Raw genomic sequence first — 13593 nt, forward strand, 5'->3', positions numbered from 1 at the left:
CATTACTATACTGTTGTTCTCATTATTTCTCTATTGTTGTTCATATTATTATTCAAAGTTTTAATATTGGTCTGTAATATCTAAGGAGTTTCGTACTCCATTTCTATAATAGTTGATAGGTTATTTTGAGAAGAAAATACCACGATGAGTTTCTACTCTCTACAGTCTATATGTATATTTTTTTTTATATCAAATTAACTCAAACATACTTTTTTTATAAATAACCCTTAAATACGGAATAGATGAAAAAAAATAAATGTCATGAGTGTTAATAAACTAATTTGTTAAACACATTACACAATATTTAACATAATAATTACGGTAGCACATATAACCAATAAATTCTAAAAATAGTTTGGGCATTTGATGTAGCAACTCTTCTTACATACACTATAAAACTGAAATAGTATTATTGAGTAACACTGACTACTTGTTCTTGATCTACATAAAGTTGGAGGGTCTCATTTTCGAAGCTTTGTTGTCCCTCCAATATTTGCTTTGCCAAATTGACGGAAGAATCGCTGCATTTCCAGAGATCAATTGAGAGGAGCGTGGGTATATCTCCAATACCTGAAGTGATCTCCTCCAAGCACTGCAAATACTCAAGATGAAGTCTCTCAAGATTGGGAAAGTGTATACTTTCTACTCTCCACCACACTAGGTCACTGTTGAATATGATTAGGACTTTCAATCGAGGAAATTGTCCTTCAACTGGACTCCACTCAGGTCCCTTAAATGCATTAAAGTGCAATTTAAGCTTTTCAAGATTGGGCAAAACAGAACCAAAAACCGTCATCTCCTCCCAAGGAATACAGCAATTTGACAAACTCAATTTCTTGAGTGAAGTTGGGAAGGTGATGTTTGCCAACAGCGACACATCTTTTTCTGCAACAAAAAGTGATTCAAGTTTCTATAGGCGAGCAAGATTTTCTAGACCACTGCTGCCTTTGTCAGGGGGAACAATTCCCAGTTTCTTAAGATTTGGAACTCTATCAAGGACATCAATTGTGAACCTAAAATTTTGAAAAGTACCAAGCGTCTGTAGATTTTCCATGATCATTGAATCTTGGGTAACTACTGGGTGAGGTAAAACAACACTTCCGCCTCCAATTAGATGCCTAAGTTGTGGCATATCCCAAATTTCAGACGGGAGATTTACTCTAAAGGGCAAACTCAAAGTTAAAGTTTGTAGGTTCCACAACAAAGATATTGTAGATGGAGATTCAAAGTTCAAATCCATACCTTTGCTCATATTAAGGTAGCGCAATTTAGTGGGATGCTGAAGGTCTATATCAACGTCCCCATAGTTAAGTGCTTTCACCCTCAATAATCTCAATCTAATAAGATTCGGATACATAATCCTACAGTTTTCGCACACTAAAAGGCTTGCAAGTGATGTCGATTGTGAGGCAACCTCAACTTCTGGGAGATCCATCCTTTGATCTTCATTGAGCAAAGAACTACGTAGGAAACACAAGTACCTTCCCCTGCGGTCCCATTCAATACATTGTGCTTTTGGGACACAAATCAAACATTCTTTTCGAGACTGTCTCAAGCATAGGTCCCTTAGAAGATCATGAATGATGCATGTTTTAGCTTTCTTCCCTCCATAATCCCATTTAGGAACCAAAATCAGACGCCTGTCAATAAGGTTTTCCAAGTATTCCTCTGCAACCTCTTCCATGGTTTTAGCTCTCAATGGTTTCAAAAATCCTTCGGCAATCCATAATTTTATTAGCTTGGAAACTTTAATCTCGTCATCTTCAGGAAACATCCGCATATATAGAAAACATGGTTTAAGATGAATAGGTAAGTTATCGTAACTCAAAGACAATATCTTTAAACAACGGTCACTATATTCTAAGTTTGAAAATGAGTTTATATTATTGGCTACTGACTCCCAGTGCTCTAGTGTCGTGTTGGAATTTGCAAGCAATCCACTAATCACAACAATTGCTAAAGGAAGTCCATTACACTTCTTTGCAATAGTCTTACCAATTTCTTCCAATTCCGGATATGGATAATTGTCTTCTTGAAAGGCTTTTTGACAAAGCAAATTCCAACTTTTAACCTCATCTAGAAAATCCATGTCACGCCCCAAAAATTATAATATATAATTGGGAGACTAATTGGTAACTATTAAAAATTTAAATTTAATTAATAAATAAATTATAAATTAAATTTGGGATATAATAAAATTTGAACGGATTAAATTGGAGTTCGTGACAATATTTGAGGCAAATTATATTAGGAGGGACGTGAAAGGTATTTTAGAAAAGTTTAAAACTAAATATAATATATAATAATAATAATAATAATAATAAGAATAATATATAAATATATGTACATAATATATAAAAGAGGGGGGGAGTTGGCACCGCCTCAACCCCCACCCACTTAAAATATATATATGTGTGTGTGTGAATTCATATTCACACACATACTTTCGCATAACCAGTCTGCAATATTTCCGCAATATTTCAGGTATGAAATATTGATTTTAATTTATATTAATTTATGTAATTATATTATTTAATCAGTTTATTTATTAAATATTAATTATATTAAGCGATCTACTATTTAATCGGAGTACTTTATGATTTTGGCTATTTAAAATAGTGTCGAATTAAATATCAAATCGAATATAAAAATGATATCGTTGGTCAATTAGATTATTAAATATGTTAGATTTAAATATTATTATAGCCAATTTATACAATTCCATCGGAATGATTAACGAAATATGTAATTCTATGTATTGTTGCTTAATTAAATTATATAGCAACGATAAAAATTGGTAGAAAATTCATAGAAATAATTTGAAAATTATATTTAAGAAATATTATGTTATTAAAGAGGAAAAATGAAGATTTGTACTTCGATAGAAATGGAATATTAAAGAATTATTGGAAATCGTACGAATAAGATTTAGTATTATATTTAAAAGAAATTACGATATTCTCGATATATTAATTGTATGTGGTAAAACTCATTATAGGATATGGGGGTGAGGTGAAAGGACTGACAATTAGCGATTGAGTAGAAAGAAACATTGTGAGGTTGAGGTGAGTAAATAATTAGTATTATCTATATATGTTCCATTTATTTGTGATATTACTGTTATATAAATTTGTGGTGCATGTTGATGTTGGTTTATCTGAAAATATATGAATAGTGAATGATTTAATTTGATTGACGATATTGTGTACGTGGAATGTGAAGACACGTTTAAATATTATGTTTGTTGTTTGATGTGTTGTGGATATCTGAAAATGAGAATATGTTGATATATTATTTTACGTTACTAGTTGCTTACAAGAATAATGATATGTGGATATGAGGGAGTGGTGGAAATTGAATATAATTGTGGTGTGAATACCCCTTGATGTGTTGAAAAGCCTATAAGGCGAAATGATATGAAAAAGATGTGAAATGAAAAGAGCGATGCTGCGATATAGAAAAATATATATGATATAAAAAGAGCGATGCTGCGATGAAAGAGCTATGATGCGAAATGAGATTGATGAGCCGGTTGTCAAGGGAATTCACTTGAATTTATATAATGGTGAGATTGAGTTGATGGGAAAAACACAATATCACCTTCTGGTAAGCAAACTAGGAAAAATGGAGTTTCATTGATTGTTTTATTATGAGATAGTCATATGGTGTAATAAAGCTGATTATGTTAGAATTTAATTGACTGTAATCCATGCATGTTGCCTACTTGTCCTGTTTGGGCTGTGTTTGATATACATATATAGATAGGGCTAATTATTTACTTACTGAGTGGCAGGCTCATCCCTCTGTTGATATTTTCTTTCAGGAGTAGACTTTGAGGTGTTTGACTGTTGAAGATTAGGTTTACGCGCTATACTCAGGCAGGTCGGGCCAGTATGCTGTTTTCTCCTCGTTGTCAGTTAGAGTACAGATCATATTTTGTTGTATAGAGGGAACGTAAGCATGAAGATTACTTGTGGTGTTTGATATATATATATATATATAATGTTGTGGGTTGATAATACTTATTATGACGTGTTGGGATTACGTATGCAAATTGATTAGATGATTATTTGCAAATGTATATATATGAACACAGGGATTACTATAAGTATGACGTTTAGGGTAGATATAGTCATTGTAGCGAAGGGGGTGCTACAATCCATCACATAAGGGTTGTGAGAACCTAAAGAAATTGCGACATTTGAAATCCTAGTGGTCACCAGTATTCGACTTCCGTTCCTATTATTTGGAAAAAACAACCTCAAATCATCCCAAGCATTGATACTCCACATATCATCCATGACAATCAAATATCTTCTACCAAATAAACTTTGATGCAATCTTTGTCCTAATTCAGCCAAAGTTTCACTACTTTCTTGGTTTTTTCCACCATTATGAAGGCGCGCAAGGATTTCCCGAGCACTATATTCTTGAGATACTGTAAACCAAATACGTTTATAAAAGTGGTTCTTAACATATGGATTGTAAAAGGTATTTTCAGCTAGAGTAGTCTTACCAATACCTCCCATCCCAATTATTGGGATGATTTGGAGATCAGGTTCATTTCTAGTGAGCTCGTCCATGACTCGAACCAAGTGCTCATCAAATCCGACCCTGGTACTACTCTTGCCACTGGAAGTAAATGCTGTGGATGAACTATCAGGCACTGATACGGCCGGTTGTTGTTTTGAGACATGGGTGCAGTCCTCTTGGATCATCCCCAACTCGTTCATGATGGAGTCAATCTTTTGGATTACTTTGTGTATATCTTGATAGAAAGATGAGAGGGCGGCCATATCCTGACTTTTATCCCGAGATCCCTCACCAAGTTGATATACGACATGTAAGTCAATGATATCTTCTGCTTCATCAGCAAGAATAGCGATCTGTCTTGCCAGATCTTCCATTTCTAGGCTTATTCTCCCAGAATCAACTTCAAGAAATTCCAGCAAGAACTGAACTTTTTGGTGCAGGGTTTGAAGTTGGTTCGAGTCAAGATGAAGGCGAGTCCGGCGAGCAGGAAGCAGGATATTCTCCAAGACATGCGAAAGAGAAAGTAGAGAGGCATAAGCTGCTACTGCCATTCTGATCTTTGTTGCAATTGCTCGACGAGTTGAGCAAAGAGATTACAGACAATGTGAATGATTATGGTTTGTGAAAGCCAGACAGCAACTTGGCCCTTCTTAATATGTGAGCTGAAGCATACAGCCTGATAATAAAATGCATTTTTGCAACAAGTGTGATTAATAAATTTGTCAAATCGAAGTTATAAATCTTGATTAGGTGTAGTGTGAAACGACGAAAAAGTCAAAAGATTCCGTCGAAATGGATCCAATTTCCAGCTCTAATCTAAATTTGTCATTACATTACGAGAATAGGTAACTAACCTTTGAGCCTTTGAAATACAAAATAATGCTGTTGTAAGGTCTACACTAAAGAAGGAAATGAAAAAATATAAATAAATAAGAGTAATTTGTTTAGATTCAATATCCGAAAGTTATTAAGTGCGACAATTGCATAATTAATTTCAAAACAATTCAAAGTTTGTAAAATATTTATAATTTTTATAACTATGTTTTAAAAAACTAAAATAAATATTAATCACGCGCAACGCCTTGCTAGTATCTATAAAAATATGAATGCGCTTAAAAGCTTCTTTAATTTTTTGATTCGACTAAATTAACCCTCTAATATTATTTAGTAAATTAAAGTATATTAATTTCCATAAATACATGTTATAGTTCCTTAATTGAACTTAGAATATTTTCATGATAAGCACTCATAAGCTATGACTTGGTATATTTTGCATAATTCAAGCACTTTTTATGTTTTTAATTCTCATTATTTATAAAAAATATTTACTTAGTCTATGTTTATGTTACCTAAATATGATAAATTACCTTAGAATTTTCCTTTCAATAATATTTTTTGGTATAGTTAAACAAATTAATAAAGAAAAATAGTTGATAATTGATTACTTTAAAGTATATTAAACTACAATAGAAAAAATGCAAGTTTGAATTCTTATGCAATTACTAATAAATGAAGAAAATACCATAAACTTCTAAAAGTTTTGATTTGTTTTACATTTTTTAAAAAAAAAAAAAACACATATGAAGAAATAAATTTTAAATTACTATTCAATAGCATCTCAGATTAACTTAAAAGTTAAAAAAGGAAAAGTCGAACAATCTTTTCAAAAATAATAATCCAAATCAGATAGACTATTGACTAATTTAATTTTATAAGTTTGAACTTAATAGAAATTCTTAATAGAAATTGACTATTGACTATCATTTAAAAAATTGTATCATGGTAAGTTTTTTTTGCTTAAATTCTTTTTTCAATTGAGTTTATTTGTATTTTGATTATTAAATTTAGTTTTAGTTCTTATAACGGTTTAAAATAAATTTGTAAGAAGTTAAATAAGATGTATTTATAAGAAAAACCATATATACTAAGAAACTACATTTATGAAATGATGATGTTATTGTTGTAAAATTAAAACTATGTTTAATACAAAATCATATGAATGGTTTGAATATGTGATAGTAGAATTTATATAATTTACTACAACCTAATTAAGCAGTTTAAAAAGTTATTTTTTTAAAATTTCTATATAAAAATCAAATTTAGAATTGAATTTTTCATTATTATACACAAAAATTGTTGGCTTAATGATGCAGAAACAAACAAAAGTCAACAGAAAAATTTGAGAAATAAAATGAAAAATAACTCACACACAATGAAATGAAAGTACATATTCATTAAGAATATTTCTTAAAAAAATCTTAATACTTATAGTTATAATTATAAGACATATATTAATAGTTATTATTATATTAGTCCTTAAAAAATTAATTATTATTAACTATATTGTTTGGAACAATTCAAAAAATTATAAATTTTTATAATTTTTATAATTAGATTTTTAAAAAATTAATTAAAAAGTAGCTAGATATTAATTAATTGTCCACACGCAAACGCGTGCACCTCACCGGTACAATTAAAAGGATAAATTGCCTATTAAAAACGAAAATAAAAAATAAAAATTCAATTAATGCACTTAATCTTCATTGATTTAAAATTCCAAGTAAAATTAATAAAGTCAATGCATCAAATTTGTTTTTCATCTACATAAAGCTGAAGGCTCTCATTTCCGTAGCTCTGTTGTTCCTCCAGAATCTGCATCGCCGAATCCACAACGGAATTGTTGCAGCTTTCCAAATGTATTGAACGGAGTGTGGGGATATCTCCAATAACTGATGGCATCTCCTCCAGTTTCCACATGAAACTCAGAACCAGGCTCTCAAGATTCGGAAACTGGACGTTTTCTGCTCTCCACCACACCAGGTGACAATCGAAAATCGTCAAGACTTTTAGTCGAGGAAATTCTCCTTCAACTTGATTCCACTCCGGCCCCTTGTACGTATTCTTGGACAAAGTAAGCACTTTAAGATTTGGCAATAAAGAACCAACAATCTTCAGCTTTTCCCAACGAATACTGCACCCATACAAACGCAACTCCTTAAGTGAAGTCGGGAATCTGAGATTCTCTAACGATAACAAACCGTTGCTTCCAACAAAAAGAGATTCAAGTTTACGTAGACGGGCAATATTGTAGAGACAATAGTACGACCATTCCATGCTTCCTGTTCCTCCATAATATGAAACTTTCAGTTCTTTCAAGTTTGGCATTCTTTGGATGATCTCCTCTGTGCACCTGAAATTTGTTATATGGAAAAGCGTTTGTAGGTTTGTCATACTAACCGAACCTTGACTACCTGTTCTATCAGGTAGAAAAACGCTTTTTCTGGGTGCAATGAGATGCCTAAGTTGTGGCATATCAAAAATTTCAGGTGGTAGAACGGCTTTTGGGAGACCACTTTTCAGACCAAAAGTTAGAACCTGTAGGTTCCAAAGTAAAGCCATTGTAGATGGAAATGCAAATTCCCAATCAGCTGAACTTTTGACCTTAAGGTACCGCACGTTAGTCGGATGCAGAATTTCTTCATAGGATTCACGAGAGAAACCCCTCCTTCTAACTATTACTCTCACTCTCACTAATCTTACTCTAGTTAGACTTGGATACATATTTCTGCAGGTGTTGCATACCGAAACACTTACAAGTGATGTCAGTTGTGAGGCAACGTGCACTTCATTGAGATCTATCTTATGGGATGTGGGGTTACGACCACACGCAAAGCACATGTCGTACCCACTGCCAATATAAGCACGCTGCACTTTTGGGGAACGCATGAAATTCTCTTTCTCATTTTCTCTCAAGCATATGTCCCTTAAAAGATCATGAATTCCACATGTTTCAATGTTCCGACCATGCCCATATGTACGAATTAAAATTAAATTTCTATCAATAAGGTCTCTCAAGTATGCCTCTGCTGCCTGTTCCAAGCTTTTACCTTTTATTGATTTTAGAAATCCTTCAGCAACCCATAATTTGGCAAGCTTGCTAACAGTAATCCTATAATCTTCACGGAAGACTCCCATATAGAGAAAACAAGGTTTAAGATGAATGGGCAAGTTGTGGTAACTCAAAGACAATATCCTTAAACAATAGTCATCATCTTCTAAATTAGCAACTGAAGTTAAATTTTTGGCAACAAGCTCCCAGGATTCTCGTGTCATATTGGATTTTCCAAGCAGCCCCCCAAGCACAACAATTGCGAGAGGAAGTCCTTTGCAACCTTTTGCAATATCCTTACCAATATTCTCCAACTCTGGATATGGGCAACTTTCTTGTGAAAAGGTTTCTTGACAAAGTAAATTCCAACTTTTGTCCTCATCTAGAAAATCCATCATATAAGGTTTTTTGGAGCTTAAAGAAACTACCACATTTGATAGCCTAGTCGTCACCAAAATTCGACTTCCATTCTCATTCTTTGGGAGGAACAACTTCAAGTCATCCCAAACATTCGTATTCCACACATCATCCATAACAATCAAATATCTTCTACCAAATAATTTCTTATACAATAGGCTTCCTAATTCAGCTAAAGTTTTTTTATTGTCGTCTTCTATTTTTACATCATTTAGAAGGTCTAGAACAATTTTACGCACTCTATTTTCTTGAGATATTGTCAGCCACCTTCGCATGTCAAAGTGATTTACTATATATGGATGTTCAAAAATGCTTCTAGCTAGAGTAGTCTTACCAATACCCCCCATTCCTACGATTGGAAAGATTTGGAGATCAGGTTCATCTCTAGTGAGCTCATCCATAACACGAACCAAGTGTTCATCAAATCCAACCACAGTACTATTCTTGTCAATCGAAGAAAGTGCGTCTGATGATCCGAGCGGCAACAAAGCTATGGGCTTTTGTTCTTGCGGATCGGCCCATTCCTCTTTGACCATCATCAACTCTTTCGTGATGGACTCAATCTTTGCAATTACTTTGTCTATATCTTGACAGAAAGATGAGAAGGCCGCCTCACGATGACTTTCATCTTGAGATCCATCACGAAGTTGATCGACTACATGGGGGTCAACTGCATCTTCTGCTTCTTCAGCAGCATCAGCAATCTGTCTCGCCAGATCTTCCATTTCTTGGCTTCGTCTTTGGCCATAAACTCCAAGAAAGTCTAGCAAGAGCTTAACTTTTGCCTGCAAACATTGAATTTGTTTGGTGTCCAAACGAAGCTGATGCAGACGAGCAGGGGATTGGATAGATTCCAGGATGCGTGTAAGCGAAAGCAAAGATGCATAAGCTGCTACCGCCATACTCAAAAAACAACTCCCACTGATGATGATCTCTGTTGGATTTATTGCTCTTGAACTTACAGGGAAAAACATATCGAGCAGAATGTGGATGATTATTGTTTGTGCTTGGCCTTATCGGAAGTAATTGTTGCTTGTGCTTGTATATATATGTGTGTGTATATATATATTACAACTTGCCATTTCTTAATGGAACCTGAGTAGCAGGCTTCAAGATCAAGAACTGTATTTGTCCATTGATCACTTTAGTATTCAATTAATTCGCCCAAGGAGCATTGTTTTCCAGGTTATAAAATATTGGTTAGGTTTAATGTTGATGGAACAAAATGTCAAAAGATTCACACAAAATGGGTAAATTACATTTTTTGTCCCATAAGTGGACCAGATTCAAATTTTAGTCTCATACTAAGAGCAATTCGCACATTTGGTCCCGTAAGTGAATTTTTTTTCCAATTTCAGTCCCGGTTGGGGATTTCCATCAAAACTTGACGCCTACTGTTGAAATCCATTAGGTCGTTTCTCACGTGATTTGCACGTGAGAAAGTTCACTTCATCTTACCATTAGGTCGCGTAAAGCCATGCCAATTACCCACGCTCACCAAAATCTTGCCTTCAACAATGGCCGACACTTTGCTCACCAAAACCTTGCCTTCAAAACGGGGAACAACAGTATTTCAAAAGAAAAAAAAACTCGACAAAAAGGGTTTTTTTTCAAAATAGGGAATAGTGAACGAAGAAGAAGCGCAGGTGAACGAAGAAGAAGAAACGTAGGTGAAAAGGGGAAAAAATTAGGGCTTTTGACTGCTGGAAATTTGGGTCTTTTCCTTCTAATTCAGCGTAAGATGGAGTGAACTTTCTCACGTGAGAAACGACCTAACGGATTTCAGCAGGCGTCAAGTTTTAACGAAAATCCCCAACCGGGACTAAAATTGAAAAAAAAATCTACTTACAGGATTAAATGTGCGAATTGCCCTTAGTATGAGACTAAAATTAGAATTGGGTCCACTTATGGAACCAAAAATGTGATTTACCCACACAAAATCAGTCCAACATGTACTCTAAACCCTTACAATTTTCATTTCGTAACTTAGTTTATTTAATGTTTTTATTTTTTAATTTTTTAGGATAATATTTTTGGTTCTATATCTTTTTATTTTTTGTAATTTTAGTCATTTTAATCCTTTTTCCACCTTCATTCTTTTCACTGGAAAAATACGTCTGCTTCTCATGAAACATTTTAAAATTGGGTTTTTGCTCCTATTGATCTATTTATACCAGTATTTTTGTTCTTTCACTTTTTAAGATAGTCCTGAGAAATATGGTAAGTACAACATTAATTAAGAAGAACTTTTGAAGATAGTCTTATTAATTTATATGCTATGAGTTTTGAGTTTTCTAAATGAGGTTAATTTCGTCATTTCTCCTGCACAGGAGATTAATTGAATTATAAGCAAGAAATGAGAGGTTTAACTAGGGTAGATTAGTGACCCTAGCTAATCATAATGTTCTTTTATTTTTCCACTATTATAATTGGCTTATTCAGCTGATAAGTGTGATCAATAATGTCTTAGCCTAATTATTAAAACTAAGGTTATGATTGAGTTCCTATGAACAAATTTGCATTCGAATCTCAATAAACGTATAAATACTTATTTTACTTTATAGATTAATTTATTATAATTTGTTTCATACTGTTTAGTTATGAATTTTTATGGTCATTTTATATTATACCATAAGCGTATTGTTTAGATTTAATAAGTAAATTATATTATAAATATATAAGGATAATGTGAAAATAATTAATAGGAATAAATATGAATAATGTGAAAACTAATTAATAAGAGTATAAATATAATGTGAAAGTAATTAATACCATAAGGATATTTTTTATCTAATAAGTAAATAATATTATGAATATCTTATGAAAAAAATAATAATAAATAAGTACAATGTGTAAGTACGAATAATATGAAAGCAATTAATAAAGAGTAAATAAATGCAGTGTGAAAATATTTAATAAGAGCAACTAAATGTAATTTGAAAAAGTAATTAATAGAACTTAATATTTTATATTTTTGTCCTTAATTAGTAAATAATATTATAGGAGTTAACTTAGACGAACAAATAAATAAAGAAATTTTTAGGCACATTCATACCTTGCAGATATTAGAATGTATCACGTACGTTGCACATGTACAAATATATATGTAGAGTTGCTATATCTTATTAGCTACAAAAAATATTAAAATTCATGATTTTATTTATTTTTCAATGGTTGAAACATTAGTATATACAATTATATTTTTTTAAAAATAATATGATAATTGTTTTAAAACTATTTAATTCTATTATTTGTAATTCTCTCCAAATTTACTTGATACTTGTAAATGAAAAAATAAATCCTAAGAACTGAAAAATTTATTTTGCATTTATTAATTATTATATTTGATATCTTGATGTGAAATAAATCAGTGTGAAAGTAAAATATAATACATATATATATAAACAATCTAATGTTAAAATAAAATTTATCAGTCAAAGTCCTTATTTTTGAATTTTTTATGAGAAATTCCAATTTAAAATAAGTTTAAACGCAATTTTCGTCGCCTAACTTCAGGCCATTTTCGTTTTAGTCCTTTAAATTATAAGGGTTCTATTTTGATCCCGTAAAACTGAAAAAATTTCAATTTTGGTACAAATTTGATCGAAAAGTTGATTCAGTCGCTGGAAAAAGTCACATGTCAAGTATGTGACTTTTTAAATTGGGGCTTGCATTGTGATTGGCTGAAAAAGATGATGTGGTGAAGACATGGTCTAAAGTTAGGGGACGAAAATTGCCTTGAAGCCTTTTAAGATGGCCAATCACAATGCAAGCCCCAATTTAAAAAGTCACGTACCTGGCATGTGACTTTTTCTGGCGAGTGACTCAACTTTCCGATCAAATTTGTACCAAAATTGAGATTTTTTCAGTTTTACGGGACCAAAATGGAACTCTATTAACTTAAGGGACTAAAACAAGAATAGTCTAAAGTTAGAGGACGAAAATTGCCTTTAATCCTTTAAAATTGATCATTTTTTATTTTTGGGCGATTTTCTATGTTTTTAGTTTTATTTTAATTTTATTATATTATTTCTATGTGATACAGTTTTCTTTTATTACCATACCATGATGTCTTTCATTTTTACATTATTGATGTGATATCAAATGATATTAAAATAATTATTTATTAATTATTTTTAATCAAAGTAGCCGTATTTGTATCGCAAGGTTCTATAATTATGCTAATTTTGTCAAAATATTATTTGCATTCTTCATTAACTTTTAAATTTTGAAATATTATTGCAGAAAATGTTATTTTTTGCCTTTATTTGCAAGTTTTAATTTCATATTTTAGTGTAATTCCTTGATCTTATTCATATAAATTTAATTGGTAGTATCTATTTCTTATTTAATAATATATTATGTTCTTATAAACTTAGAAAGAGTTCAGCTAAACATAGTTGAAACATCTTCTGTGCTCCTAAATCTTATAAGATGTTTTTTAGAGTTTAAAAATATTAAATTCCTATATATTTCAAAAATAAACTCTTAAAATATTTGGATATATAAAAAACAATAGCGTATAAGATGTAAAAAAAAGTCATAAAGCTAACCATTAGAATTTAAAATCATAGTTTGCTTTGGGGGAGAAAATTCAAATTATATGAAGGATAAAAGTGAAATACTAACAAAATATTAAAATTGATTTTGTCTATTAAATGTTAATATAAACACTATAAAAGAAGGTGGGATTTGTAACAGTTTTTTTATAACGGCCGTATGGCCGTTGCAATTGGAACGGCCATTGTAACGAT

The 13593-nt window shown here is 31.8% G+C and overlaps 1 protein-coding gene across 1 annotated transcript; it reads right to left on the reverse strand.

Moving 5' to 3' along the window:
• Positions 1–777: 777 nt before the first annotated feature.
• On the reverse strand, positions 778–10004 carry LOC105157421 (uncharacterized). Its single transcript, XM_011073831.3, has 3 exons — positions 7122–10004; positions 4080–5128; positions 778–2101 (listed from the first exon to the last, which is right to left on the reverse strand). The coding sequence occupies exons 1-3, from the start codon at positions 9811–9813 to the stop codon at positions 911–913; spliced, it is 4932 nt and encodes a 1643-aa protein (XP_011072133.3). The 5' UTR covers positions 9814–10004; the 3' UTR covers positions 778–910.
• Positions 10005–13593: the final 3589 nt, after the last annotated feature.

This window comes from Sesamum indicum, linkage group LG3 (genome assembly GCF_026168435.1).
Source record: "Sesamum indicum cultivar Baizhima isolate 11 linkage group LG3, ASM2616843v1, whole genome shotgun sequence".
In the NCBI taxonomy this organism is placed as follows: domain Eukaryota; kingdom Viridiplantae; phylum Streptophyta; class Magnoliopsida; order Lamiales; family Pedaliaceae; genus Sesamum; species Sesamum indicum.